We start from the raw sequence: 27,331 nt of genomic DNA, 5'->3' as shown, positions 1-27,331 counted from the left end.
CGAATTCACATTTTAATTTGCAGAACAACAATATTACTATCTAAATTCTTACTAATATTATAAATGCGAATGTTTGGATGGATGGATGGATGTTTGTTTGCAAGAATCTCCAGGTATGTTTTTTTTTAATTCCGCGCGGACGGAGTCGCGGGTGACAGCTATTATTGTAAATATTTTACGTATTACTAACTTTATATCGTTATCTTATCCCACTTAATCAGCGACATCGAAGCATAGGCGAGTGAACACCGCGATGGTTTCTAAGCGGGGCAGTGCTGGTTGGGCGATTTGACGGCGTTAACACCTTAGCTGCGGCAAGTAAAATCTTAAACCTTCGTCTGGTGCGGCGGCGGGCCAAAGTGTGCCCCCAATGATTTTTCCGCCAGTGCGTGGCAGGCCTTTCTCGACCCACCAGCATAAGGTTAGATTAAATCGCTATAACTTTGCGTAAACATGATATAGGTGTGTACTTTTTGGACTGTTACAATAACCTTGAACCCACCTTCTTTAGAGTTGATTCGCCCCGGGATCTGCCAAACAGGAAATGATAAACGAACCAGAGAAAGTGGCGGCTCGATATCGACCGACTCGATATTTTTAGTAGTGACGGGAAAGACAAAAATAAGGAGATATCGAAAATAAAATAGAATTGTAGAAAATAAATGAAAAATAGTTTATTTAATTATTTATTTATGCTTGTCTTTAAAACATTTCGCACAAAGATTTTGTGTGCACATCCTGCAATATGTTTTTATTTTTTTCACTTTCTTTCTTGCTTCGGCACTTTTCATGGTTTCCCGCAGTTTTTTATAGCACCCTGCACAATTTCGTCGATTAGCGGTCATCTCAAGGGCATGATAGGCCGTAGGTGTTACTTGATTTTCTGAAAAGATTTTTTAATTATGTGATTTATTTAACGTATGAATTTACAGCGCTCTCTGTGTATTAAATAGATTCGCAAATAAAATGAAAAAGTTTACAATGTACGAGTATGTCTTGAAATAAAAACTCAAAGCGCACAATTTGATGGGTAAAATCAAACACAACATGCTACAAGATAAGGTGATACAACTTTGTTCTCTGCAATTTTAAATACCACTCTATTTGTTAAGCTTGTTAAAACAAAAGGCGTAAGGTATAATATAGTACAGAACCTATATAACCTAATGTATGGGTAGTTAGTAGACGTAAAACGTTAAATGCAGCCTTACTTGCATCATGTGTTCTTGAGTAAGTAAACAGAGTGCCATAACATACCTTAATATAAGTAGTAGTTCAGTGAGATGGTTCAACACTAACTAGCGAAACGGGGCGCTCTTTGCGGTATCGGGTCGCCAACCGCCTGTTGGGACGGCGGGCCGCAATAGACCCCTGCCGCACCGAGTTGATATTTTTCACCGTCAGTGCGTGGTAGGCCGATAAAGGCCTGCCGTGATGTTTTTGTAGGGAACACTTATAATTTTTAACACAATCTCAAATATATATTTGTCTCTGTCGTACCTTTACAAACACCTGAGATAATCGTACCGCACCTAGTGAGAGGGACATAGTTTTCTTCGTCCACACCAGCTGAAATTCCGCGGCAGGTCGATCTGGGCCTGATCCGCAGTGAACGTGTTAATCCTCATACGCCAGTTAGTAGTGTACCTACTTACCTCAAGACGAGTTGAGATATTTAAAAAAAAAACTTTTCTTTATATTTTTACTCACCTTACATAATTATAGTAAATCATACACAAGTTTGTTTTTATTGTCATATTAACTTTTCAAATGAATTCTTACAATTTTATTTTAATATTAGCTTCATAACATCAACTTCGACAGATCAAATCAAGAGCCTTACAAAATCTTATTATAAACGGACTGGAAACAATTTTAAAAATCATGCATGATTATGTGTGGTTTTGCAGGAGACTATGACGTCATCCAGGGTATGTATTACCGCCTTGCAGCCTCTAGAATGTTGTGTACGGCAGTACCATCTCGTCTTCACTATGCCGTTGTCAAGAGTTGCACAGACATGTACAGAGTAATAATATTTTCCAAGTCTTAGGATTCTATTGCCTCTGGAACCGAATATGAACTCAGGTGTCTCTGTGAAAAGGAACATGTACCGATGTAGCGTTCGAACGAAGTGATTTAACAAGAAAATGTGATATTTAAAAGCACGGTTTAAACTTGAAATTATATTTATTTTTAATAGATATAACATTAACATTTAAGTGACATTCTGGACATTAATTGGTCATGATTTTAGATTATTTAAACTTAAATTAAGTATATGTCATTTTTACAATAAAATAAAAACAAAATATTAAAACAGTATAAAATTATAATAAATAAGTTATTTCGTCAAGTTCATGATTGCAATTTTAGATATTAGTAAAATAAAACAACACCGCTCGATAATGGCGGTTGACGTCATTTTAAACATCTTCAAGGAACTTCAGACATTAGAACAACATTATCCAAACTACAAATTATAGTTCTGCTAGTTCCCCGAAAAAAAATCATGTTAAAGAAAAACCTAACATTTGTCAACAAAATATTATATTGATATAAATATTATAATTCTAAGACAATTGGGTGTTTCCCGTTGTGCTGATTGTCCTTTACCTACATACAAACAGTAACTGATTGAATAAATGAAATATAATTTCGTACTTTCACGAAACAAAAGTCAATCGGGTTTAATTTTAAGTTATTTACTAATTTAAACATTTCCTATAGTGATATAATTAAATGTTTCTCATTGAAACATGTTAAACAAAGTGCTTTTTTACACAATGAACATTCGGTAAAAACTTTTTTCACTTTGGTAGCGGCAACTTGACTTTGAAACGATTTTCTCAGCCTTCTATAACACCCAGCGCACTTCCTTTTTTTCGGTGCTCTTTGATACACGTGCCTTTCCTCGTATAAACATTTGCCGATTCCTTGAAAAAAAAAAAAAAAAACAAGGTTACATTCCATATTATATTCCTTAATTAATATAAATCATATAGATTTTTTTATATCATTAGGTGGCAAACGAGCTAGCGGCTACTTGAATTCGCCAAAGTAGCAAGCGACCGCTGCCAATAGACATCCGCAATTTCAGATGCGTTGCCTACCTCTAATCGACGGACGAGGCGACGCACAGAAATAGAATATTTCCCCTTCCTATGCATTACCTCCTCCGGGTCTCCGGAATAGATGACGGCATATGTACATCGTGGAGAATTAACAATTCGTAAATGAAAAACAACTTAGAAACTAATGCTCGTTATTTCGTCATAACAAACAGGAAATCTGATAGTTAAAATAAAATATTTGAAGTAAAATTGTAGTTGTATTTAATAATACAACTATAATTTTACAAACGAGCAAGCGGCTAGCAAACAACGCTTAAATAGCGTAGGGGCAACTGCACAGAGGAGAGAATGTATAAGAAACAATTTTTATTTCCTGTATATGTTCTCCTTCCTCAATCCACTTCCCATCGTTAATAGAAACGGAGTAGGGGGAAGAGGATTGGAATTTAAACTCCAAGAGGGCAATACTCGAAGTCCCATCGAGCGTGACCGATATTGCCTCAAGAATTGCGTAAATTAATTGGGCTGGTAACTTTGGTCTAAGAACTGATGAAGCTGAAAGGCTTGAATAGCCTAGCGCAGGTTGCAGCTGTAAGCCTTCCAATCGACCGACGATTTAATAAAAGTTATGGGAGTGTTGAAGTAAATAATGTAAACAAAAACATATTTCGTGAATAAACCTTTATTCCACAGTAATCACTCATTTTATAAATAATACGCTTCTTATCAAGACTTAAAATAGTGACACTTCTTATTTATTTATTATTATTATTTATTTATTTTATACTCGAATCTAATTAAAATATCTATTGATTATCCATATTTAATTATTCTTTGTTTTTGCGTAGTTGCTTATAACTGAACAGTTGCTTAAACTTGAACATTTCTTATAAATGTACATGAGAAATAATCATTATTATAAATTCACGTATATCGAGATATAAATAGTAATACTGAAGTAATTAACATGATAGTTAACAAATTAAGCATTTCGTTCACTAATGGACGTAACCCTAAGCGTAAGTTAAAGGCCATGAATTGCTTAAATAAATCTATTGGATAGGAATACTGTTACTACTTCTATCACTAAGGTAATGCTTAATGCGCCCTTAACGATGCTGACTACGGTAGATGGATATTTAACTAAGTCGTTTCCCGAGATTTACGAGTACATCAAATCTAACAACTATTTTATTTTACAAATTTACTGTGATTGTGGTCAAGTTTAGCAGAAACTAATACATCGTCGACAGTGTACAGAACAGCTTTACAGCCGCGATTACTATGTCTGTAACATCTCCAACGTGTTTTAGACAATTCGCCAATCGAGCGACGTATGTGGACCACGTAATTATATCCTTTATAACGGACACAACGAACACCTCTCGAAGTCATCGAAAAATGTAGACCTGTAATGAAATAAAGTTTTAACAATAGAAACATAAGTCACGCACATAACCTAGAGGGGTAGGCAGAGACCACCGACATCCATTTGGCGTGGGCATATCTATCTCGCTTCTTCTACATTCATGTTTTAACATATGGGGTTTGATGAGAGTGTCCTTTGAGGATGTTGTCCTTTGCCGGAATTAACACACTTTCGTCGTTTATACAATGATTAGATGGTGTGTTGTCATTGAACATGTGCCGATTTATAATGTAACAAGTTATAATAATAAGAAAACAGTAAGAGTATTTAATAATTTTAATATGTTTAGATAAAGTTAAGATTTTTATAACCTATAAAAGTTTATTTATCAACGGAAATCTATATTCGATCCTTAAGATCGATTTAAAAAATATTTCTTATACACTAACCGTGTACCGTTAACCGTTTTGTAATTATCAGGAAAAAAAATTAATGTTAACTGTTGCCTTTACTTTATATTTAAGAAAAAAAAAACAATGCAAATTGATATTGAAAAATTATCCTAAAAAAACTATGTATTGCTCATTGCAATAAACATAATATTGTGAACACAAAAATATCGCATGTAATAATAGTTTCTGCGCATGAATTTAAAAAAAAAAACCGCTGACATAAATGTTTTTTGTGGTATTTAACAAATAACCTTCTATAAAAAGAAGCATAAAATGTATTCGATGTAAACGGTTGTTTAAAAATACTGTGGAATAACAAAAACTGTCCGAGATCAAATATTTACTTTGGTTAATAACGAATCTTTCTTCTCACCGCTGGTAGATGATTATGTTCTGATTTAACTGACACTAAGGCATTGTTTATTGTGTACACGGCGGCAATACAGCCTCGATGGCAATGAGTTGAACATCTCCAGCGAAGTTTGGGCATACCGTTAGTCAAGCGATTTGTATGACGTCTGTAAGTAAATCCATTCAGTTCCAACAGCAACCCGCCTTTCCTATTCTTAGAAAACGTTATCTCTGAAAACATTCATCAAGATGTTAATTGAGGGTTTTCTAATCTTAATGCCGCTTCATCGGAGACGTCGAGGCGGTAAGGAATGGATGCCGCGGCGACCGCAAGGCAAAGCTGTACCGGGTGGACGAAGAGTTGACAAACGAATAAAAAAAACATGTAGCGATGCCTTTTTTAGGATAATGTGATGGATGACAATGTGTTTTTGTATGTGTTTAGGCATTGGAAATCCAAGTCAAAAAAAATTAAGTAATAAAAAAATAAAGAAAAACTATTTTTGTTCCATTCGTTCCCGACTTAGAATTAAGTACTAAAAAAAAACTTTTTGATGTACTAATTTCATTATATTTATGACACGTTTAAAATGTTATTAATTATTTACATTCAAGATAATAAACCGCACTCAGAGTTAAGTGTTAAAATTTGTACCATATGTATTCAAGAGATCGAATATTGGTTTCGGTTAATAACGAACGTTTCTTGGCGCCGCTGGTGGATGATTATGTTCCGATTTAACTGACACTAGGACATTGTTTATTGTGTACACGGCCGCAAAACAACCTCGGTCGCAATGTGTTGAACATCTCCAGCGAAGTTTAGGCATACCGTTAGTCATGCGATTTGTATGACGTCTGTAAGTATATCCATTGAATATCAACAGCAACCCTCCTTTCCTGTTCTTGGAAAATGTTATCTCTGAAAATATGCATTACTATGTTAATTGTGGGTTTCAAGGTTAACGTTCATTGCTCCACTCATCTTCCATCCGACACCTGTGTCTGGCTTTCACTCGCCGCCTTCCCAGGCAGGAAATGTTACAGGATAAGTTTTAAACACAAACACACACGCTATTTTAAGGTAAAATATTATTTAATTCTTTGTTTTTTATTTTACTACTAAAAAGTTTTTTTTTTTTGTAAATTACAACTTGTATCAGTAACATCTTATAAGAAATTAGAATTAAACAATAAAAATGTCATATTTCGTACTCACGATGTATTTCAGTGGCTTGTGGTACGTGACTTATAACGAAAAACTAATTATTTAGCTTTTGTATGTCTCTGTCCGCTTTTGTCCCTGGTAATCCATCAAAAGGGTCGTACAATTTTCAAATTCATACATTGGTCTATAAGTCATAATGATTATCATAGGTACTCGTATCCACACGCTACTTAACCACTGGGTCGTGGTTATGTTTCTGATTGTAACGTACAATATTGTCGTCTACCGTTAACAAGGTGGCTCGACATCCACGCGCGTTGTGAGTCGAACAATGCCATAGCATTTTAAATGTATTGTTGCCACAATTTTTTCTGGTTTTTAAGGAGTACTTGTATCCGGCTAGAAGGATCAACTGATTGCCTCGTCTGGAATGTATGAAGATTGGTATGTCTGGAAAGAGTTAACCTATGTGAATATAAATTAAAATGTTTTTATTTGTAACTTGATGACGAAACCTTCAACGGAACTTTACATACTTAAACGCGTTTTATTCAATTTATCAAATGGAAATTTTGTGTCACCTTTTCCTTGGTAGATAAATACAACATTCGCAACTGAATCTTATTTATTTATTTGCTATAAAGGGACTAGAAAGCAACAAGACTCGAGGCATATAGTACATAAAACACATGGTCATACAAAATGTCATAAAAGAAAAAAACATGACATGACAGATACAGTACGAAAAGGACTTTATGATACATTTGTGACATTGTCAGCTAGTGATCTATCACAATAGTTTGACTTATGTTCACTTGGTCAGATATCAGTAGACCTAGCAGATAATATGAAAGATAAATTGAATTGTTTGTAAAAAAAAATCGTGTACTTTACGCCCCATGGGGGCGCGAAACAAATTTTGTCGCTGACGATATGATATCCACAAATATTTATACCAGTCTTGCTCCTTATTGGCTTTTGGTTAATATGAACCTATTTATAATTTTCTTTAATAGGTGAAAACTGAGTTTGGCATTATTTCCTATTTAAATACTGGTTCATGATTGTGGATCTGATTTTTGCGTACTATATTATTATCTACTGTAATTAAGATGCCTAGACAACCGCGAGCGTGATGTGTTGAGCAATGCCATCGTTTCTTTAGTGTGTTGTTACCACAATACTTGCTGGATTGTACAGAATACTTGTATCCGGCTAGAAGGATCAATTGGTTGCCGCGTCTGGAATGTATGAAAGTCGGTATATCTGGAACAGAGTGGTAGTACGTTAACATAAGTACTAAAATGTTTTATTAGTCTGTTCTTCAATGTAATTGTAAGCGTACACAGAATTATGTAAGTTTAGAATTACATATAATTTTTTTTAGAGTTATAGTAAGAATAAAATTCAGGTGTAAAGTACTTTTTTTATTATTATCTCTGGTGATTGAGCATTCGCAAATTAATGACGAATGAGACAACTTTCCACAAACACGACGCGACTAATAAAAACTCTTTTAATAAGACGACTAAATATTTATTTAATTTTTATCAAAAAACAATTCTATTGTCTAACATTCAATTGTTTAAAATTACTTCATCGAAATTAATATTATCGACGTTGGGTTCGTGATTATGTTCGTTGTTTCGTTTTAAAATTGTATTATTTAATGTACAGACAGCTGCATTACACCCCCGAGAGTTATGCGTTGAACATGCCCAAAATAACTTCTCAAAACCACCAAAGTCTCCTCGTCTTTTAACTTTCTTCTCGTAATATGTATACCCGTCTAGTAATAATAGACGCTTGCCTTTTTTCGAATTCACGAAGACAACTTCTTCATCTGTAATTGAAATTTAAAAGTTGAAATCATCGAAATACATATTTACTAGCTGTCGCCCTCGACTCCGTCTGCTGTGAATTAAAAACTTAATAAGTAGGGTATATGTTCTTCAAAAATTTTGCTCAGTTATAGGAAAAACTGAGCAAAATTTCATCAAAATCGATAATCGGCTTTCATCTTTAAGAAGGAATTATAAGCGATTATGGCATGACTGTTGATGTTAACACATCAAAAGTCATGCCATTTTGACTGAAATATATTGAGATTTCCTAGTATTTTGGTCATAAGGAACGCTTGTATGAAACTATGCTTGATGAAGAATTCATCCCAGAGTCCCAAAGTGAAACATACTTATTTATATTTTGCAAACGTTTATTTTTAGATCTCATGAGGCTTGAAGAGGATAGGATAAGAATATGGGTCAATGAAACAGCTGTTTAAAATTTACAACAGTTTATTTGACTTTAAAATTGTTAATACTTATTATTCATCATTATCAGCCTGAGTTTGTTCACTGCTGGACGTAGGCCTCCCCAATCGATTGCCACAATGCCCGCTCCTGTGCCGCCCGCATCCAGTGCACTCCCGCAACCTTGACCAGGACTTCGGTCCGTCTTGCAGGAGGCTTACCCACGCTCCGTCGACCCGTCCGTGGCCGCCACTCTAGGACTTTTCTGCCCCATCGGCCGTCCGTTGTGCGGGCAATGTGGCCAGCCACTTAAGGTTTGCAATTCTTCGGGCAATGTCTGTTACTTTGGTTCTGCTACGGATCGCATCATTTCTGACGCGATCTCGCAGAGAGACTCCGAGTATTGCCCTCTTCATTGCCCTTTGAGTGACTTTGAGCCGCCTAATGATGCCCGCAGTGAAGGGCCACGTCTCAATTCCGTAAGTCATCGCTCGCATTATTTATAACGCAAATAAAAAAAACCGGCACTTACCTAAATGTCAGTTAATTTCTGAACTTTTCTTTTGACAGAATAAGTACCTGTAAAAAATTATAAATTACATTACAAATATCGGTGATTAAATTAAGAAAGAGATAAAACATAAGTTTATATTGTACTTGGCCAAACACAGAGTTAATATACGTTCATATAAATATAGGTTTAAGATGACTATGGATTCAAAATCCGTTGACAAGAAGTTTATTAATTCTAAGTGAAAAAAATAAATTAAAATTAATACAAATTATTTGTATACACAAACGTAAGACGTGCTAAAAAACACGTGCCATTACAATTTTAACGACCAGTAACAAGAACGACTTATTTAGGAAGTACTTATTTCCTAATTCATAGTATGACAAATTTATCTGGCCCGGTTAGAGAAACCTACTTAAGCATAGCAAAACACTCAATAAAAGAGACGACTAGACAGCTACACTATGAAACGGATATTCTTATCCTTTTTTTTTGCTGATGAGCTATTCAAATTTAGTTTGACCTATGACCGGGTCAGATAACGAACCATTTACCAGTAACTGTTTACGTCGTATGGGTAGTTACGGTTGTCGATTCATACGCTGATATTAATGATTGTGTTCGTTTCGTTCGGAAACTATTTCATCATCGATGGTGATGACAAGTGCTTTACATCCTTGCCAGCTGTGTGTAGCGCAGAGCCATCGTCTTTTCAACTGTGACGCTCTATGCGGAGGCTGCATCCTGAAGGAATACTGTCCCAAGCGTAGCCTTCGACTACCCGTCAGAGAATTATAGAAATATGGCTCTGAAAATATTACAAATCATTTTAATATCTTATTATAAATTCAAAGAATAGAGGCGGAAAGTTAAAAAAAAATGAAATTAATTAATTTATACCTATATATGTATATCAAAGAAACATTTATGTTTTAAATTTTATTAAAGTTATTCAGTAGTTAATTTATTTTCCATGTATCATTATTGTTAAACACCTAATTAATTATATTAATATGTTATACTATTAAATAAAGCAGGATTATTTTCGTTTCGAGTTATATAAATTAACAGTTATATAGGCTGTTCTATAAATCAAAAACATTTTTTTATAAAACTAACAACATTAATAAATTAAAATTATAATCCAACGGCTTATATAAACATTTATTTAATTATTTTTAAATAAAATAATAATACAATAAGATGTTAATCAGACAGTACTTCGATTAGTACAAATTCATTGAAATAACACGTCCAAGTAATAATTATTAAGATTACTAATTTTCCTTTTACCAAGGTTAACTTTCAGACCTGTTTTCCACTAGCAGGACTATCTTGCACGATTGCTATTAGAATAAAAGATACATAGTGTCGCACTAGTGTAAAAAGGGCCATAAATTACTTCGTGACCCTATCCAGGTTTTATCTATAACTAAAGAGGCAATCGCATTTACAGTTAAAGTATCAGAATTCGACTATTCTGGATACAAGAATTAAAATTTCCATAGGTTTTAATGACAATGAGAACGCTTCCGATACACAATTTCGCCATCAACGGTGTGTATGACAGCAAGACATGCTTTGGAAGCATGGCTAGTACATCTCCAAACATACTTTCCCTCGCCGGTAATTTTTTTTATACCAAAATAGTAGCCGTCCACGAAAATCATCTGTCTACCTCGCCTTGAAAACATGAAGAAACCTGTAATGCAAAAATTATAAGATAGAGCGTGAAATTGTGACAAACAATATGTGTCAGCGGAAGGGACGTGCCTACATTACGTATATTAAAGGCTTCTAAGGCAGAAATGCATTCGCAATAACCACAAACCATTCTTCTTGAATCTTTTAAAACTTAATTTAATTTTATAAAACATAAATATAATGTCTTTTGTATTTTGTATATATTTTTATTTTTGAGGTTCGTGTGTATGTTCGTTTCTGGTGAAAATTACTTTGCCATCCACAGTATGTACTACAGCGCGACAGCCTTTGGAAGTGTGAGTGGAGCACAACCACCTCCTCCTTAAGATATTTCTCCGACCGTACTTCCTCTTCCGTTCATCTTTTTTGTAGAAATACGTGAACCCGTCGAGACTTAACAAGGTTTTCCCTCTCTGTGATACTAAGAACGTAACTGTAAATAAATATTGTCATGGTCACATAATCGGCATAGTATGGAATCATCTTCTATATTTTTCAATCAGTCGTCATATCTGAATTCACTCCTTTCTTACGGATATCCGCTTTCACACAATCCATCCATACTTTCTCTACCTATGTAGACTTCCACAATCAGTGTAATTACTCGCAAGTATTGTGGATGAAAATAAAAATACAATTTGATAATTTATTACATTTTATGAAGTGTTAAAATCTTAGAAAGTGATATATGTATTATGATAAAATGTTCTCTTGATATACGTGTTTACATCTATGTTTCTCAACACTTTGTAACAATCATTCGTAAAGAAATATTAAATACAATTAAAAAAAATTACAAATGTTTATAAATATCTCTATACATAATTTTATACATTATTTTAACAAATATCTGATAAACATGTAATATATTAAGACATGTACATTACAAAGGTGTGAAACTAACATAACGTAGAAATTCACTGCCTTGACTTATTATAAAAACAAACACAATTACATATTGTAGTTTCTGTTTTGTCAGAGAGTATTAAAGGGATGGCAATATTTAAGGCATTAAATCAAGTGTTACTATAGTAGAATTCTACGGTTAGGTGTATGATTGTGCTCATTCTTCATGATCACGATAATATCGTCAATCATGTACACGACAGCTCTACAACCTCTGCCGAAATGCGTCGAGCACACCCATCTCTTTTTATTTGACATCATTGTATAATGCGTTCTCTTGTTGTAATACGTGTAATTCCCTATTCGGAGTAAAGTATTCCCTTTCCGTGACTGCACGAATGAAGCTGTGAAAGAAAACATTGTAAATCATCCATTAATTTAGAGTCCATCTATGAAATTTGTTTGTTTAAAAAATTACAACCTAAAAATTGGATTATGGCTTCCATTTTCAAAAGTCACGAACGCCTTTTGTCTCAAAATAAAAAAAAAAACATTCATTGACGTTTCAGTTATCGTCCATTAATGTATTAAATAATTTTTAATTAATATTTTCTGGCCTGGATACCAGTCCTTTTGGCCGAATGTATTAAATCATTATTATTATTGCCATGTGCAATTTTTAACAAATACATTGCATATATATTGTGGTTCCATTCTATTTATATTTTAATATATTCACAGACTTCTGTGGTGTTAACTCAAGAATGTTCTGCTAATTTTAAAATACTTTGGTAATTTTTTCAATGTCTTATAAAAAAATAAGCTTTAAGATGATTTGTACAAATTTATTAAGAAAAGAAAATGAAAAAGAAATTTTCGCACAACTAAATATCTGATTATTGACTAAGTAATTTTATAAAAAAATATGTAATTTTGTAATAACTTTCTTAATTTTTTTTCTAATAAATAAAATGTAAACAAATAAAATGACGTACAACTGAATATATTTTTATTCAAGTAGATTTAAAACAAATTTACCTATAATATGTACATATTTAAATTAAAAATATCCCTGTTACTAACAAACATTGAAAAACAATGCGTTATTATGCCATATTTTATAATACTAAACCATAACACAACAATATCGCAATTCAATACGTTACCAATGCCATCTAGTGGCTTATAATGTAAAAAAATTATCTATAATTTGAAGGTATTGGAATTGTATAAATTAAATGGTGACCTTTATAGTGGATTTATTATTTATTCAGAAATTTTATTACTATTATTACTTAAATGATCTAATAGTGTTCGTGTGTACTGCGATTGGTGGTGATTATGTATAGCATCGTAGAGAACTATCGCATCCTCGATTGTGTATAAATTAGCTTTACATCCTTTGCTGTGGTGAGTTGAACATCGCCAGCGCTTCTTGCCGCCTTCGGTCTTCTTCGATAGCGAGTAAGTGTATCCATCCAAAACTACCAACTTCTTTCCTTTTAGTGACGTCACGAACATTGCTGAAATGTATTAATCATTAGAATTCGTTTTAGTTTGCGTCTTGGGCGCACAAATATATTTTTGAAGTGTATAAAGATTTTTAATAAAAAAAGCTGATCAATTTTTACTAAAATTTATTTGAAAAATGACGATAGTATTTGTAGTGTAGTACGAATAAATTTTGCAGACCTTTACAAATCAGGCGAATGAACATTTTGTATATCTAAAAACGATTTTTGTATTTGTTTAAGAATTTAAGGATTATACATATTCTGACGTTCTAGAGTTATCTGGTATCAAACCACAGATCCACGCTTCCGTACTGGTCAGGGGATGAGAATGTTTTTAAACAAGTATGTCGGCACTAGAAACTCACAGAAAGAAATAAAAACAATCTATTTCTTGTCATGGTTATGTTCATTACATATGGCAACAATTTTGTTATCGACCGTATGCAGACAGGCGCGGCAGTATTTATTCTGAGTGCAACACCATCTCGTCCGATTTGCTTTGTAGTTGCCAGGTTTCTTGTAAAACGTGTATTCCCCAACTTTTATATTAGTCTTGCCTTTCTTTGTTTTAATTAATGTTACTGTAAAAATACCATTTTTTTTAATTAAAATATCGATATCTATGCTTTGTTAGGGGACTTTTTTGTAAAAATAAGATGACTAATTTATCTATTTTCGAGTAGAGATACAGGATTGGTGAATTTTAATAGAGGTGAAGTGCGTCTTGTAATTTTTTTTTACTAATTAAAACTTGTAGAAGTGTATTAAATTATAATGAACGTGAATTAACTAATGGACCACAAATTTAAACAACGATATTTTAACAGTATAATTTATTGATCTTTTACTAATAATAAAGCCTTATTAATAATAAATAATATGTAAAATATCAACTATTAAACCAATATCATACTATATTAATACATATGTAATCAGTATTTATTTACAACGACTATTCTTTCATTACATATGTACAAATTATCTTGGTCATTTTCGAGGACTTGGTCAATTAAAGCATTTACAAATTTATATACACGTATGTATGTATTTATTTAATTTATTTTAAGTAGTAACAAAAACAATACTCCGATACTGACAGAATCTTCACTTACCGTATGTTACTGAGACCAAATTTTCTATACAAAAGACTAGCTGTCGCCCGCGACTCCGTCCGCGCGCAGTTAAAAAAAAAAATGAAAAATAGATGTTGGCCGATTCTCAGACCTACTGAATATGCTCACAAAATTTCATGAGAATCGGTCAAGCCGTTTCAGAGGAGTACGGTGACGAAAACTGTGACACGAGAATTTTATATATTAGATGTTGTCATCCCTGACATTGTCTTTGTCAAAACAAAGATAACAATATGTTTTTAATGTAGATTTTGGTCTCAGAAACCCACGATTAAAACAATTAATTAGATATATTTAAATAAGATTTAAAACAAAATAATATAACAGTATTAATTAAGAGCTTTACAAATATAAGAGTAAATATATCTTTAATATAACATAAAAAATGTGTTATGACGGTTTTTTTTATCCACTGCAACTGTAAAAAAACATATTCTTATCTCTTTTTCTCCATAGATAATTGGAGCGATGACAATATGTTTCTGTTCATATGTTTCGGCAGTGGAAACTGACAGTCAATGCAACAGTGCAGCCGTCTTATGACGTATCAAACGAGACGTAGGCGGAGCGGCGAACGAACTTCACATTCATTCAGTAGTGCATCAAGCGAGCTGTACAATCACCTGCATAAATATGTATACAAAAAAAACTTGAGAGGTGTCAAGGGACACCCGGATGGAACGAAGTTCCTTTCGATTAATTAGTGAAGGAACCAATGTTTATTCTATGAATAAAAAACTTAAGTCTTCACAAGAAGTACATTTTATTTCTATGAATTTTCGTTATATATTGTCACGTCGTTGCCATGGTGAAGTAGCGCTCATTCGTCGTTAACATACTTACTATAGCAAAAAGTGTCGTGACAACTTTTCGTAAGAATTTTTTCCGTCTAGCCCCCTTTCACAACGCGCGATAAGGAACTTCGTTCCAATAACAAAGCATTAAAAACTTGTATAGTCCTCCGTCCGTATGCTTCCGACGAAGAATACATGCTATACAAATAGATGCATACGTATCTTTCCAATCGAAGGACTATACGAATTTTTAAAGTTTTGTAATTTTTTACATATTTTTGCAGCTGACTGTACCACTATAAATAATAATAATAATGTACGGCGAACCGTCCCACACACTTGAAATCTGCGTTGATTCAACGAACTATTGTACATGAATGCTGGTCCTGTATCAACCGTTGAGTTGCATTCAACGTGTAGGACATAGGATAGATAAATAGGCATAGGACTAGACTGGTCGTCTTTTTTGCCGCCATTTTCGTTTTTGTTTTATTAATAATGGATTAAATTATCAACTAGGTTGACAAAATCGACTAATTAAAGAAAGCAAATTGGCGTTAGGATTCCGTAACAAAACAAAAAAACAAATAAGCCATCTGTTCCATACATTATTGAATTTGGTTGGTCCTCTGAAAGTTTGTGATATTTGAAAACAACATGTTATCCGCCAGAACTGTTTAATTGTTCACTACCACTAGTAACCTCACCGTTCAATGCGTGTGTACGTCGAAGACTTTGACGATAAAACCATCGAAGGTGTGTAGACAGGCTTTACAATGTTTGTGGCTTGAGCATGCCCACCGGACTTTGGTCTTCGTCAGCCTGTGCATCCTGTAGGTGTAGCCACCAAACAAAACCATAGGCTTTCCCGCTCTTGAACGTACTATCACAGCTGCAAAATTATAAAAGCATTTAGTTACACTTATCTTCTTAAATTTATCCCAGGCTTAAATACCAACACAATAGCACCAAAATAATAAGAATTGACTACAATCAAAATATTTAATTTCGTAGGATTCAATGAAAACAACGCCAATTGACATAACAATTATAATTATTTGATATTTTCGCGTAACATTACTGGAGGTAGTTCAAAAAACTTACTTCTAAGTGTAATCATGAAAAAAATCACACGGCATTTGATTTGGCACTTCGGGATTTAACTGTCTCGTTTTTATGAAATGTCGGATACAAACAATTTGTTTAATACATATAATAATAATTTTAACAACTCTATGTTTATTTTTGTGAGTGAGAGTCTGTACTCAACGTTGACTGAGATACAACTAAAGGCACATGACGTAAGTGCGATACGCAAAGCAGTGGCGGAGGAAGGCGTGGGCGATGTGGGCGATCGCCTACACCCTTGCGCTCCGAGGGGCCTCTCGCCTTGAAGTTATTTATACCCATAAAAATATTGCCACAAAAAGTAAATAACAACTGAACTAATATCTATTTAACATTCGATCTATTTCCGTTTCTCGTTCCAGACATGCCAAGTCGAACACCGGGTACTATAATATAATATGGTTATGAATAGGGTTGCCAGGTCGCCAAACCTACTAGCCGAACAGACCAGCCAGTTTGGCCGGACATTTGAGTAGAAAGGTCGGACACCCTATATTATTTAGGTTTTTGTCTCAGTATTAATAGGTACACTCTCGTTTTGGAAAATTTAAAAAGCCTAATAAAAACCGTTTATTTTGGCCGGACACGCAATCAAAAAGCCTACCTATGTCCAGCTTTATCCGGACGCCTGGCAACGCTAGTTATGAAGATGTTCTTTAGTGATTATGGTAGTTATTTATTTTAAGGATTTCTCCGCTGTAAGTGTAGACGTGCGCCCGACAGCCTTTGTATACATTCGTGGCGCAGACCCAACGTTTTTTCTCGTAATTCGATGTCCGCTGGCTGAACATGTAGTTACCCACTTTAAGCATGATACGGCCGGTCTTTTGGGATTGTATAAATTCGCATTGCTCTGAAATTAAAAAACAAATTACCTGTCAAATACTAGGTTTAGTGTACCAGTTTACCAATGAATTTGAAGAGTTTCCAAAAGAGAGTATTGCAGATAGCAGATTCTCATGATTTACAACCACACAGTTAACTGATTATTAACAGAGCCCTTTAATAAGAATTAAGAGACAGGAAGTAACCATTTAATAACTCTGTGGCTTCTAAGCTTATAGGCTGATAGTGAATTATTTAAAAAGCAAACAGTTACCATTCTTAATACTTTATAAAACATCATTTTACATCAGAACTTAATGTGTATGCGTAGCATTATACTTGAGAATATGATCATCGTATGTATGTATAACCGCTCTGCAACCCTTGTGGTTGTGCGTGGAACACACCCAGTGTCTGCGGTGTCCTTCGACAGTGATCCTCTTACAGCAAAACGTGTAGCCTCCCAAACGGATAAGGTCTCGACCTCGCTGAGACTTCACGTATACCACTGAAATGAAGGATTCCACCACAGTTATACCGCTTTCAAACATCTTGGCTCGGAACATTGCAGAACACAATTTTAGGTGTAGCATACTATTTAGCGTGTACTTGACTTTAAGCTGCCAAAAAATGTCACGAATAGTATATTACAAAAGTAGCATAATCTATGCCTACCACATGAGGTAGGCAAAACTTACGGATTTCGCTTAAGCACGTTCCTGGCACAACTCTCTTATCTATACCACATTCAGGCATCACAAATGTATACTCGTCAGTTTCAGGTTACTTAACTTTTCTTACGAATTTTGTTACTCTAAGTCCATCTAGGCCGACCCTTACTGATACATCTAACTATTTTTATTTTAAATGCGAATGTTTAGATGGATGAATGGATGTTTGTTAGAAGGTATTTCCTAGAACTACTGCATGGATTTCGATAAAAATTAGTATGGATGTCTGGTAAAATAAATAAGCTACTATGATCGCAGAAATGTTTACGTTTCCCGTTGGATATGTTTGATTTTAATATTTACTCGATAACTTGGTAAAAGTTTCAACGCAACTTATAGAAATTAGGCATAGATATAGAACATAGTCGCGAATAACACATGAGATGATTTTCACCATTTATTTTTAATTATGTGCAGACCAAGTCGCGTGCAAAAGCGAGTGAAAAATAAAAGCATTAAAAACATGTTTTCAATCATATATTTCGATAAAAAACCACAGCAAATTTACATTAGTAATGTAAATGAGTATTATTATACTTTATAATTTGATCGTCGTACGTATGTACAACCGCTCTGCAGCCCTTGTGGTTATGCGTAGAACACACCCATCGTCTGCGGTTTCCGATGGCTCTCTGACAGCAGAAGGTAAAGCCATCAAAACGGACGAGGTCCTTGCCCCGACGTGACTTCACGTATACCACTAAAAGACAAAAAAAATCAAATGAATAGACGAATAGCTTAATGCATTTAAAGACTGTTCATTAAAATCACGATTAAAGTTAAGTGTATTCAGGACTTTGTACCTTTTAATTATAGACGCCTTGTATTTTTCTCCGGGGTATCAGGTTTACTTTATATACATGTATATTTTATTATATACTATTTATTTATTTAGTATATGAATTAATTGTAAACCAGACAGAAGTCTAGCTCTATTATCACAAACCGTGGTCACATTTGTATTTTTAACATACTTAAAAAATAAGCAAAGATGTGGGCATAAGAAGGCTAACGAAGCAAAAAAGTGAAACAGGCAAAGTTTTGGATTTATTTTCAAGAACAAAAAAGATATTTATCAATAAATAATTTATGCATCAAGAAAGATAATTTGGAAAATTACATGATAATATTAAAATGGTATATATTTATAATATAATATGTAATATTTTAATGGTTGTGGCGATTTACAAATTTAATTATTTGTTCATCAACCGTATAGAAATGTGCGTTACATCTTTTGTTGTGATGTGTTGAACAAACCCATTTGAAACTAGCTCCGTGCTTCGATTTACGATAGTATGTATATCCGTTGTATAAAATCAAGGGATGACCCTTGCGCGATAGAATGACGTCATATGCTGAAATCAATAATCATTAAGTAAATTAAATAATCATTGTATTACTTAACGTGGATTTCCACTGCCGAAACAGGTGTACAAAAACATTGTTACGTCTGTTCCTTTAAAGACAATTTCAGCAGTTGATACAATTAAATTACTATTTGCGATAAATTTGTTAGTCATTAAAATAGACAGGTATTGTAATAAATAAATAACAGTCATTAAATTAGATACACATTTTTAATAAAAAACAAAATTTTAATGGTTATGTACATTTCGTATCTTGATAATAGCATTTTGATATGTGTGCAGTAGAGCAGTACAACCTTTGTTCTGCATGGCACAAACCCATCGGCTCTTCATATTATTTGTAATTTTATGTTTGAATCTGTATTCGCCCACTTTTATCATTGTTTTTCCCCTACGCGATGTCACATAAGAGATTTCTGAAAAAAAAATATTTTATTTAATTTTGCACTTTTATAAATGGAAACTAACTTAATCTGAGTTTTAACTGTAAAAAGATTTAAATTTAAATATTATTATCATTCAACTTATTCTCCAAAAAAAAAGATTAGCAATAGGTGTAAGAAATACAATTGTGAACGGTAAGGTTTTATATTTTATTTTTTTTACATCAAATTTGAAATTGTCTTTGAAAAAAAAAACATCGTCAGTTTAATGATTATGTACATTATGTATCTTGATCACTTCGCTATCAATGGTATGTATGACTGCTTTACATCCTTGACTTCGCTGATGGGAACAAATCCAACGGCTTTTCATATTTAATGTAATTTTATGGTAGAACTTGTAATGCCCCACACGGAGCATTCTTTTACCTTTACGTGTTGTTTCAATAATAAATTCTGTAAGAAAATAAAAATTTTGTTACGACCAATTTTTAAATTAGGACATTTTGAAATAATGGATAATAGAGTTTGTTTTCATAGTCATCCTGCTACCAATGTGCAAATAGTGCAATAGTGGTTAGCTCCAGCTAAAAATATTTGCAAGAACGGCTACTGCCGCTCCTGCATTAGTTGAGCTTGCTGTCCTTTGCCACTTGCTTTTTTATGATACATGAATCTTCTTATAACCAACACATCTTAAAAAAAACAAATTTAAACAAACATGGCCACTTTAATGATTATGTTCATTTCGTATTTTGATTATTTCATTATCGAAAGTATGAATAAGTGCGGTACAGCCTCTGCTATGCGACGAACAGACCCATCTACTTTTCAAATTCCTAGTTGCTTTATGTGAAAATCTGTATCTTCCAAACTGGATCATTGGCTTCCCCTTTGTCGATGTTATAAAAGCGATAACTGTAATATAAATAATATTTTGTTACACAATACAGTATTAGAGGAATAAATGTTACCGATCAAGTGTAAATTTCGTCTATTTTAAATATTCTATTACAAAATATTTTTTTATCTTGATACAATTAGAACCGTAATAATAAGGATGCAAAATCAATTCAACATTTGACTTTCCAATTGAATTAGACAACATGTAAACAGTCGAGAAATGACACACAAAAAAGTTTGAAAATTAATATCCTTTATAATTAACAATTCAATTTATTTAACAAAGATCAATTTAATGATTATGTACATTAACAATTTTGATGACTTGGTCTTCTATTGTGTGAATACGCGCTTTACAACCTCGGTTGTTGTGGGACGAGCAAACCCAGCGACTTCTTAGACCGTGAGTCGCTTTGTGAGTAAATTTATAATCACCCACTATGATCATCCGTCCGCCCCGCGGCGATGTTTGGAAGTATATCTCTGGAAATAATTATAACGTTAGCAAATTCTTATCCTTTTACAGAAAAAAATTCTATACCTCATTTTTTAAAAATCAAATCGATACATAATTAAATTAGTCTGTTTATTGAAGTATTGTTATTAAAAAAAAAACTTGAGAGGTGTCAAGGGACACCCGGATGGAACGAAGTTCCTTTCGATTAATTAGTGAAGGAACCAATGTTTATTCTATGAATGAAAAACTTAAGTCTTCACAAGAAGTACATTTTATTTCTATGAATTTTCGTTATATATTGTCACGTCGTTGCCATGGTGAAGTAGCGCTCATTCGTCGTTAACATACTTACTATAGCAAAAAGTGTCGTGACAACTTTTCGTAAGATTTTTTTCCGTCTAGCCCCCTTTCACAACGCGCGATAAGGAACTTCGTTCCAATAAAAATATATTTATTTTAATGCTTATGTTCGTTACGAATCACAACTGGATGTTCTCCGAATGTATGGACTACCGCATTACAACCTTTGTACGCATGCGTCGAGCAAACCCACCTACTTTTCATATTACTAGTGGATTTGTGAGTGAACTTATAATTTCCAATTTGAATCATTTTCTTGCCACGTTGTGATAATGTGAAACAGAAATCTGGAAATTATTAACATACCTTAAAACAATGCATAAGGAATGATGGTGAAAGATGTACTTTTGGGAAAGCATGGGTATAGCCCATGGGCTGATGGGCTCTATGTATAAGGGGCAAAGTAACAAATTGATGATTTTTTTTGTGTTAAAATCTACCTCTTAGTTTAGTTAACAACAGGCAATAAACAAAATATACATTTACAGAAGTAAATGTAATTTTTTTGCTGAAGTAAAATGGCGTATGCGGTCTATTTTCATATATGGTTGAAACTTTAGGAGCCTCTCCTGAAATGTTGTCAATTTACACATTTGTCCTTATTCACGGGCCATCGATATCAGTATTTGTCTCTCTTTGCTCAATGAAGAAGCATCACTCACAGAACTTACCCTCAATATCAGCATTACAAGTTCCCAATGACGAATGGATAAATCCATCCAGGTAAAGCTGAGTGAACCACTGTATGAAACTAAACAAATAAGAAAGAAAATAATTTCCTATAACGTAATTTATTTATTTACTTTTATATAATAAAATTAATTATCCTGTAATATGTTGATTCTTTATATATACTACTTCATCTTCAATGGTATGTACAACAGCTCGGCAATGGAACCGCTCGTGAGACGCGCAGCGCCATCTTATCTTTTCCCCTCTACACCCATTGGATCTATATTTAAAACCGCCGAGAAACAAAACCTTGGCAGCTTTTGATGTCGTGTAGATCATTGGGGACATGTCTAAAGGAAAATGATTTTGTTAGTGAATTTTTTAAATCATAGAACAAGGCATACATAGAACTCATAAACGTAAGCACAATTTTAATTACGAAGTTTCATTTACGTAGAATTTCACGGCCATGACTCTTCAACTGAGGCAGTAATTCACGCACACATGCACAGTAAGGTACAAAATAATTCAGAAGTGTACTGGATGAAAGTTTATAATAATACAAAGGTGTTTACAATATCAAAACTTGTTACGTGATTTACTAAGAAAGCATTAATTTCCTGTAGTGTGTTCATTTTTAATACAAATAATATTATTTTCAATTGTGTGTACGATCGCACGGCATCGGTAGCGTTCATGTGTAGCGCAACGCCATCTCAGCTTAGGATAGCTTTGTCCTCGGCCGCGCCCACTTAAACGATATTTATATCCGCCGACAAATAATACCTTCGCAGACTTAGATGTTGTAAAAATTATAGCGCCCGATTCTGAAAAGATATGTAAATTAGTAATCATTAGATTTAGAAGGTATTCTAACTTGATAGGATCATCACATGCACGTAGAAATTAATCGATGCCTTGGCTTACTATTTTAAAAAGATTTGACAATGTTTTAAGATGCAAAGACCTTTTATTGAATCCCATAGACATAAATGTCCTCTTTATTGCACATATTTTCTTTCTACAAATCTTTTCCACAAAATTCCACGAACATTTCTTGCAATATCACAGTTACGAAATTAAATTACAAGCACGTAATAATCAACTAACACAATTGATTTAAATAATATCGACTTTACAACCATTGCTGGCCGTAGACATTAGGTTTTGACGGTTTTCGACCTAAAGGTAAACCCTAGAATGTGTTTAAGAAAACTATACAGTAATGTAAATAAACTTCGTTCGTGCCTTTTATCAAAGACCGTCTTACAAAACCTATTAGGCCCAAACACTTCAGCTAAATTTGGTTTACATATGGTCATGTATTTCTCGGGTCCTGTGCAGACGACCTCCAATGGTGTAATAAAAAGCTTTACAGCCACGTTTAATGCAGCGCCAACGGACTCTATCCTTGCCCTCCGGTTGCTGGTAAAACTTTTGAGATTTATATATCATGCTTATTTTCCCGTGCGAGTTTTTAAAGAACATGGCTGTAACAATTTTGTGGATAAATGTCAGTGAGAATTATTACTCTACAAAGATTTTATGCAATTTCGACTTAACGGTTAGTTGCGCGACTCTAGCTGCGCTTTGCCGCCTATTGTATGGAGTCGCGTGTCCTTTTTACACTGGAGCAAAAGCGACTGCTAAACAAAATGAAAGCCGCGCGCTGTCAGAGTTGCGCAGCTAGCCGCTAATTGAAAAGAGGCACTAACCATTGCAGGACGAACAATTTTAAAATATTTATAATAATTTTCGTTCCACTTGTAATAAAAAAGTGAAACAAAATGAAATAAGAAGTATAACAATTTGAAAAACTTTATTTATTAAATAAATAACATAATCGTTTCGTCTTTTAAAGAAAAAATGTATAGGTGTTTCGGAAGTCGAAACTTATAGTAATGAAATCTTGTCGTGCTGAACTACATAATGGCAGGGAGTTGATGACGATGATGATGATCATAAGAATGATTAACTCCTGTTATTGATGATTGTGTAGCATTTTCACCTTGACTATCACCATGTCAACTGTATACAGGCTCGCGTTGCAGCCTCTCTTGACACACCGCCATCTTGTTTTAGGGCCATTCACGTATTGTTTATAGAATTTAAAGTTATCATAAACGATCTGATCACTGCCGGTGATAGATTTCGATAAGTAAACTGAAAAGATAAGAAACTTTTACAAGTTAATTTAAAATATTTTCATCTATAACAGTTTTTGCTGACAGATATTACATACAGACACTCAATTTTCATTTAATAAGTATAGTGTATACATTCAACTCGCTTATCACACTTACAGAGCGGTTATAACTTAAAAAATAAAGTATTCATACTATTTTTTTAAAACCTCTTTATTAGATGCACAACATAACTCATCCTTAGTGTTTGATTCTTACTAATATTATAAATGCAAATTTTTGGATAGATGCATGTATGTTTGTTTAAAGTATTCTCTGCAAAGGCCCATCGTCTTTTATTTTAAACTTATTATGAAGGCGAATTCAGTTTTAAAGATGAAGTTTGTACATTAATATTAAATTAAGTTTTTTATGAAGCATATTTGATTCCTGAACATAACAATAATGTGGGGCCAATAAAATGATATTTTAAAATACAGTAAATATATAGCAATTATTTTTTTATTTAAAATTTAGCTCATAAAGCGTTACTACCATAAATGTATTATATAAGGTATACAAAAAGAATCGGAGTAATATAACACATACAGCCAATCTTCATTATGGAATTCTGGCAATCTTGAAAGTCGCCATTTAATGAGTGTGGTCCTTGAGCACAACAGTGAGTTCCCCGTTATACAATTTTGCTCTAGCCGGACACTTTTTACTGATTCTTTTGGAACAATACCACGTCGTAAAACCACGTGTATCTTTGTTATTGCTGGAGTACGTGTGACAGCCTATTTTTAGGAGTTTTCGCCCCGAAGGTAGAGGAATCAGTTGACAATCTACAATAAAGTTTAAGTTAAGTTAAAGAAAGAAAATAAAATCATCCACGGTTCTTATAGATGTTTACCGTATTCTTTGTGCTACTTAGACCGCCATCTGTCTACCGTTGATGTAAATACATGTATCAACAAAATAACTGCAATTGATTGAAAATAGATTATTTATTTTACTTACATCAATCAAAATCAAACTCAACATCAATACTATTTTTTAAAAACCTCTTTATTAGATGCACAACATAACTCACCCTAAGGGTTTTGATTTTTACTAATATTATAAATACAAATTTTTGGATAGATAGATGCATGTTTGTTTAAGGTATCTCCGAAACGGCTCAACGGATCTCGTTGAAATTTGGTACAGATGTATAACATAGTCTGGAAGAACACATAGGCTACTTATTATGTTTTTTTTAATTCCACGCGGACGGTGTCGCGGTGACAGCTAGTATCTTATAATTAAAAAAAACGAATATAAATACTTGTCATATTATTAAACAAACAATATTTAAAAAAGATCTGAATCGCTGGATTAGATTAACATGGATGATTATGGCAAGTCTTAAGTTGACTATTTTGCTACCAAACGTATATAGATGCGCGTTACATCCCCTCTTAATGCATCGCCATCTTGTCTTCCCACAATATTGGTAGTATTTATAGAATGTTAATGTTTCGTAGATAATTTTTTGCTTGCCTTTGGACGATTTTATAAAAATCACTATAACAAATAAAATCGAATCAAATAAACTAGTTTTCAGTTAGTGTTCAGAATTATGGCGATAGGTCCCTTCTATGCTAGGCCCACAGATCCAAACAGAGTCGTTCATTTTAACGTTAGCCGCCATTTTTGCAAATTGAACTCCAATATAAATAAAGCCATCCTGTATTACTTTAAATAATACTGTAAGACACTGTTTAGTTAAACACGTAAACACTTTGACCGCCGATGATCAATATTATTGACGTCAACTGCGTTTGGTATAAGTACTTCATTATTTATTGGTAACGATCACATTTCACAAGCCTAAGCATAATAATGTTTCAATAATAATGATTTGTCAAAAATCCCCACCGAGCTCTAGTCACGATTTAAAAGTTTGAAGGGTATTTAAACTAAAATGTTTTTGAAACACTAAGTATTCTCTGCAAAGGCCCATCGTCTTTTATTTTAAATTTATTATGAAGGCGCCTTCAGTTTTAAAAATGAAGTTTGTCCATTAATATTAAATTAAGTATTTTATGAAGAATATTTGATTCCTGAACATAACATTAATGTGGGGGCAAAAAAGCGTTACTACCATACATAGTGTACTATATAAAAAGAGTCGGAGTAAAATAAAACATTCAGCCAATCTTCATTATGGAATTCTGGCAATCTTGAAAGTCGCCATTTAATGAGTGTGGTCCTTGAGCACAACAGTGAGTTCCCCGTCATACATTCTTACACTAGCTGGACACTTTTTACTGATTCTTTTGGAACAGTACCACGTCGTAAATCGGCGTTTATCTTTGTTATTGCTGGAGTAAGTGTAACAGCCTAGTTTTAGGAGTTTTCGCCCCGACGGTAGAGGAATCAGTTGACAATCTACAATAAAGTTCAAGTTAAGTTAAAGGAAGAAGATAAAATCATCCACGGTTTCTACATAGTTTAGATGTTTACCGTATTCCTTGTGTTACTTAGACCGCCATCTGTCTACCGTTAGTGTAAATAAGTGTATCAACAAAATAACTTGAAATTGAAATTTCCTTATTTATTCATTAAATTTAAACTCTAATAAAAATGCCTTTAAAAATTTTATACTTAAAAGGTGGGTGAATATGTTCACCTTTGACCGCTATCACTCTCCTATTTATATCAAGAACAACTTTCGCGAGGCAATTTTTATTATTGTGAGAAGAACAGCGCCAATTCGTGGTCCCTTTTCTTTTGCATTCGTTCACGAAACTGTACGTGTAATCATTCCAGAGAACCATATCTTTCCCAGAACGAGATTTGACAATGAATGTATCTGCAAAAAAACAAAACAAATTATACAATATTAGAACTGTTATTTTTTTAACTAGAATACATTCTGAAAGTAATTCTGATGTGAAATTTTCGAAAGTGTTTTTTTATTTATAGTCATTTATTTATATCAAGTAAACGAATGTAACTACGACTAGGAACATCAAATAAATGACATAGAATTAATACACATAGTACATAAATTTCTAAAATGCACTACTTACTACGTTTTATTTCCATTTATAATTTATTTAATTAATATGTTAAACGGTAACTATGAAAACTCATACAATGACTTGATTTATAAACGATACATCTACTACGTGATTCAAGAGATTTGTCTACGGGTACA

The 27,331-nt window shown here is 33.4% G+C and overlaps 1 protein-coding gene across 12 annotated transcripts in view; it reads right to left on the bottom strand.

Moving 5' to 3' along the window:
• The window catches only part of LOC106712905 (protein tramtrack, beta isoform), a 247,179-nt gene that overhangs the window by 103,919 nt on the left and 115,929 nt on the right, over positions 1-27,331 (bottom strand). The window contains exons 5-7 of one of the 12 annotated variants that reach the window (XM_045679308.1): positions 19,148-19,213; positions 18,414-18,555; positions 17,551-17,632 (exon numbers count right to left, since the gene is read on the bottom strand). The exons of 7 other annotated variants lie outside the window; for them this stretch is intronic. In XM_045679308.1, the coding sequence (XP_045535264.1) occupies positions 17,566-17,632; positions 18,414-18,555; positions 19,148-19,213 (275 nt within the window). In that variant the 3' untranslated portion in view covers positions 17,551-17,565. Of the gene's footprint in view, positions 1-5,229; positions 5,478-5,920; positions 6,169-12,979; positions 13,254-17,550; positions 17,633-18,413; positions 18,556-19,147; positions 19,214-26,725; positions 26,984-27,331 lie in introns of those variants that run through there. 4 more of the 12 variants (XM_045679325.1, XM_045679324.1, XM_045679311.1 and 1 more) reach the window with 4 other exon arrangements.

This window comes from Papilio machaon, chromosome 9 (genome assembly GCF_912999745.1).
Source record: "Papilio machaon chromosome 9, ilPapMach1.1, whole genome shotgun sequence".
Taxonomy (NCBI): domain Eukaryota; kingdom Metazoa; phylum Arthropoda; class Insecta; order Lepidoptera; family Papilionidae; genus Papilio; species Papilio machaon.
Note: the sequence above shows the minus strand (reverse complement) of the source record. Positions and strands in the feature narration are given on the sequence as shown.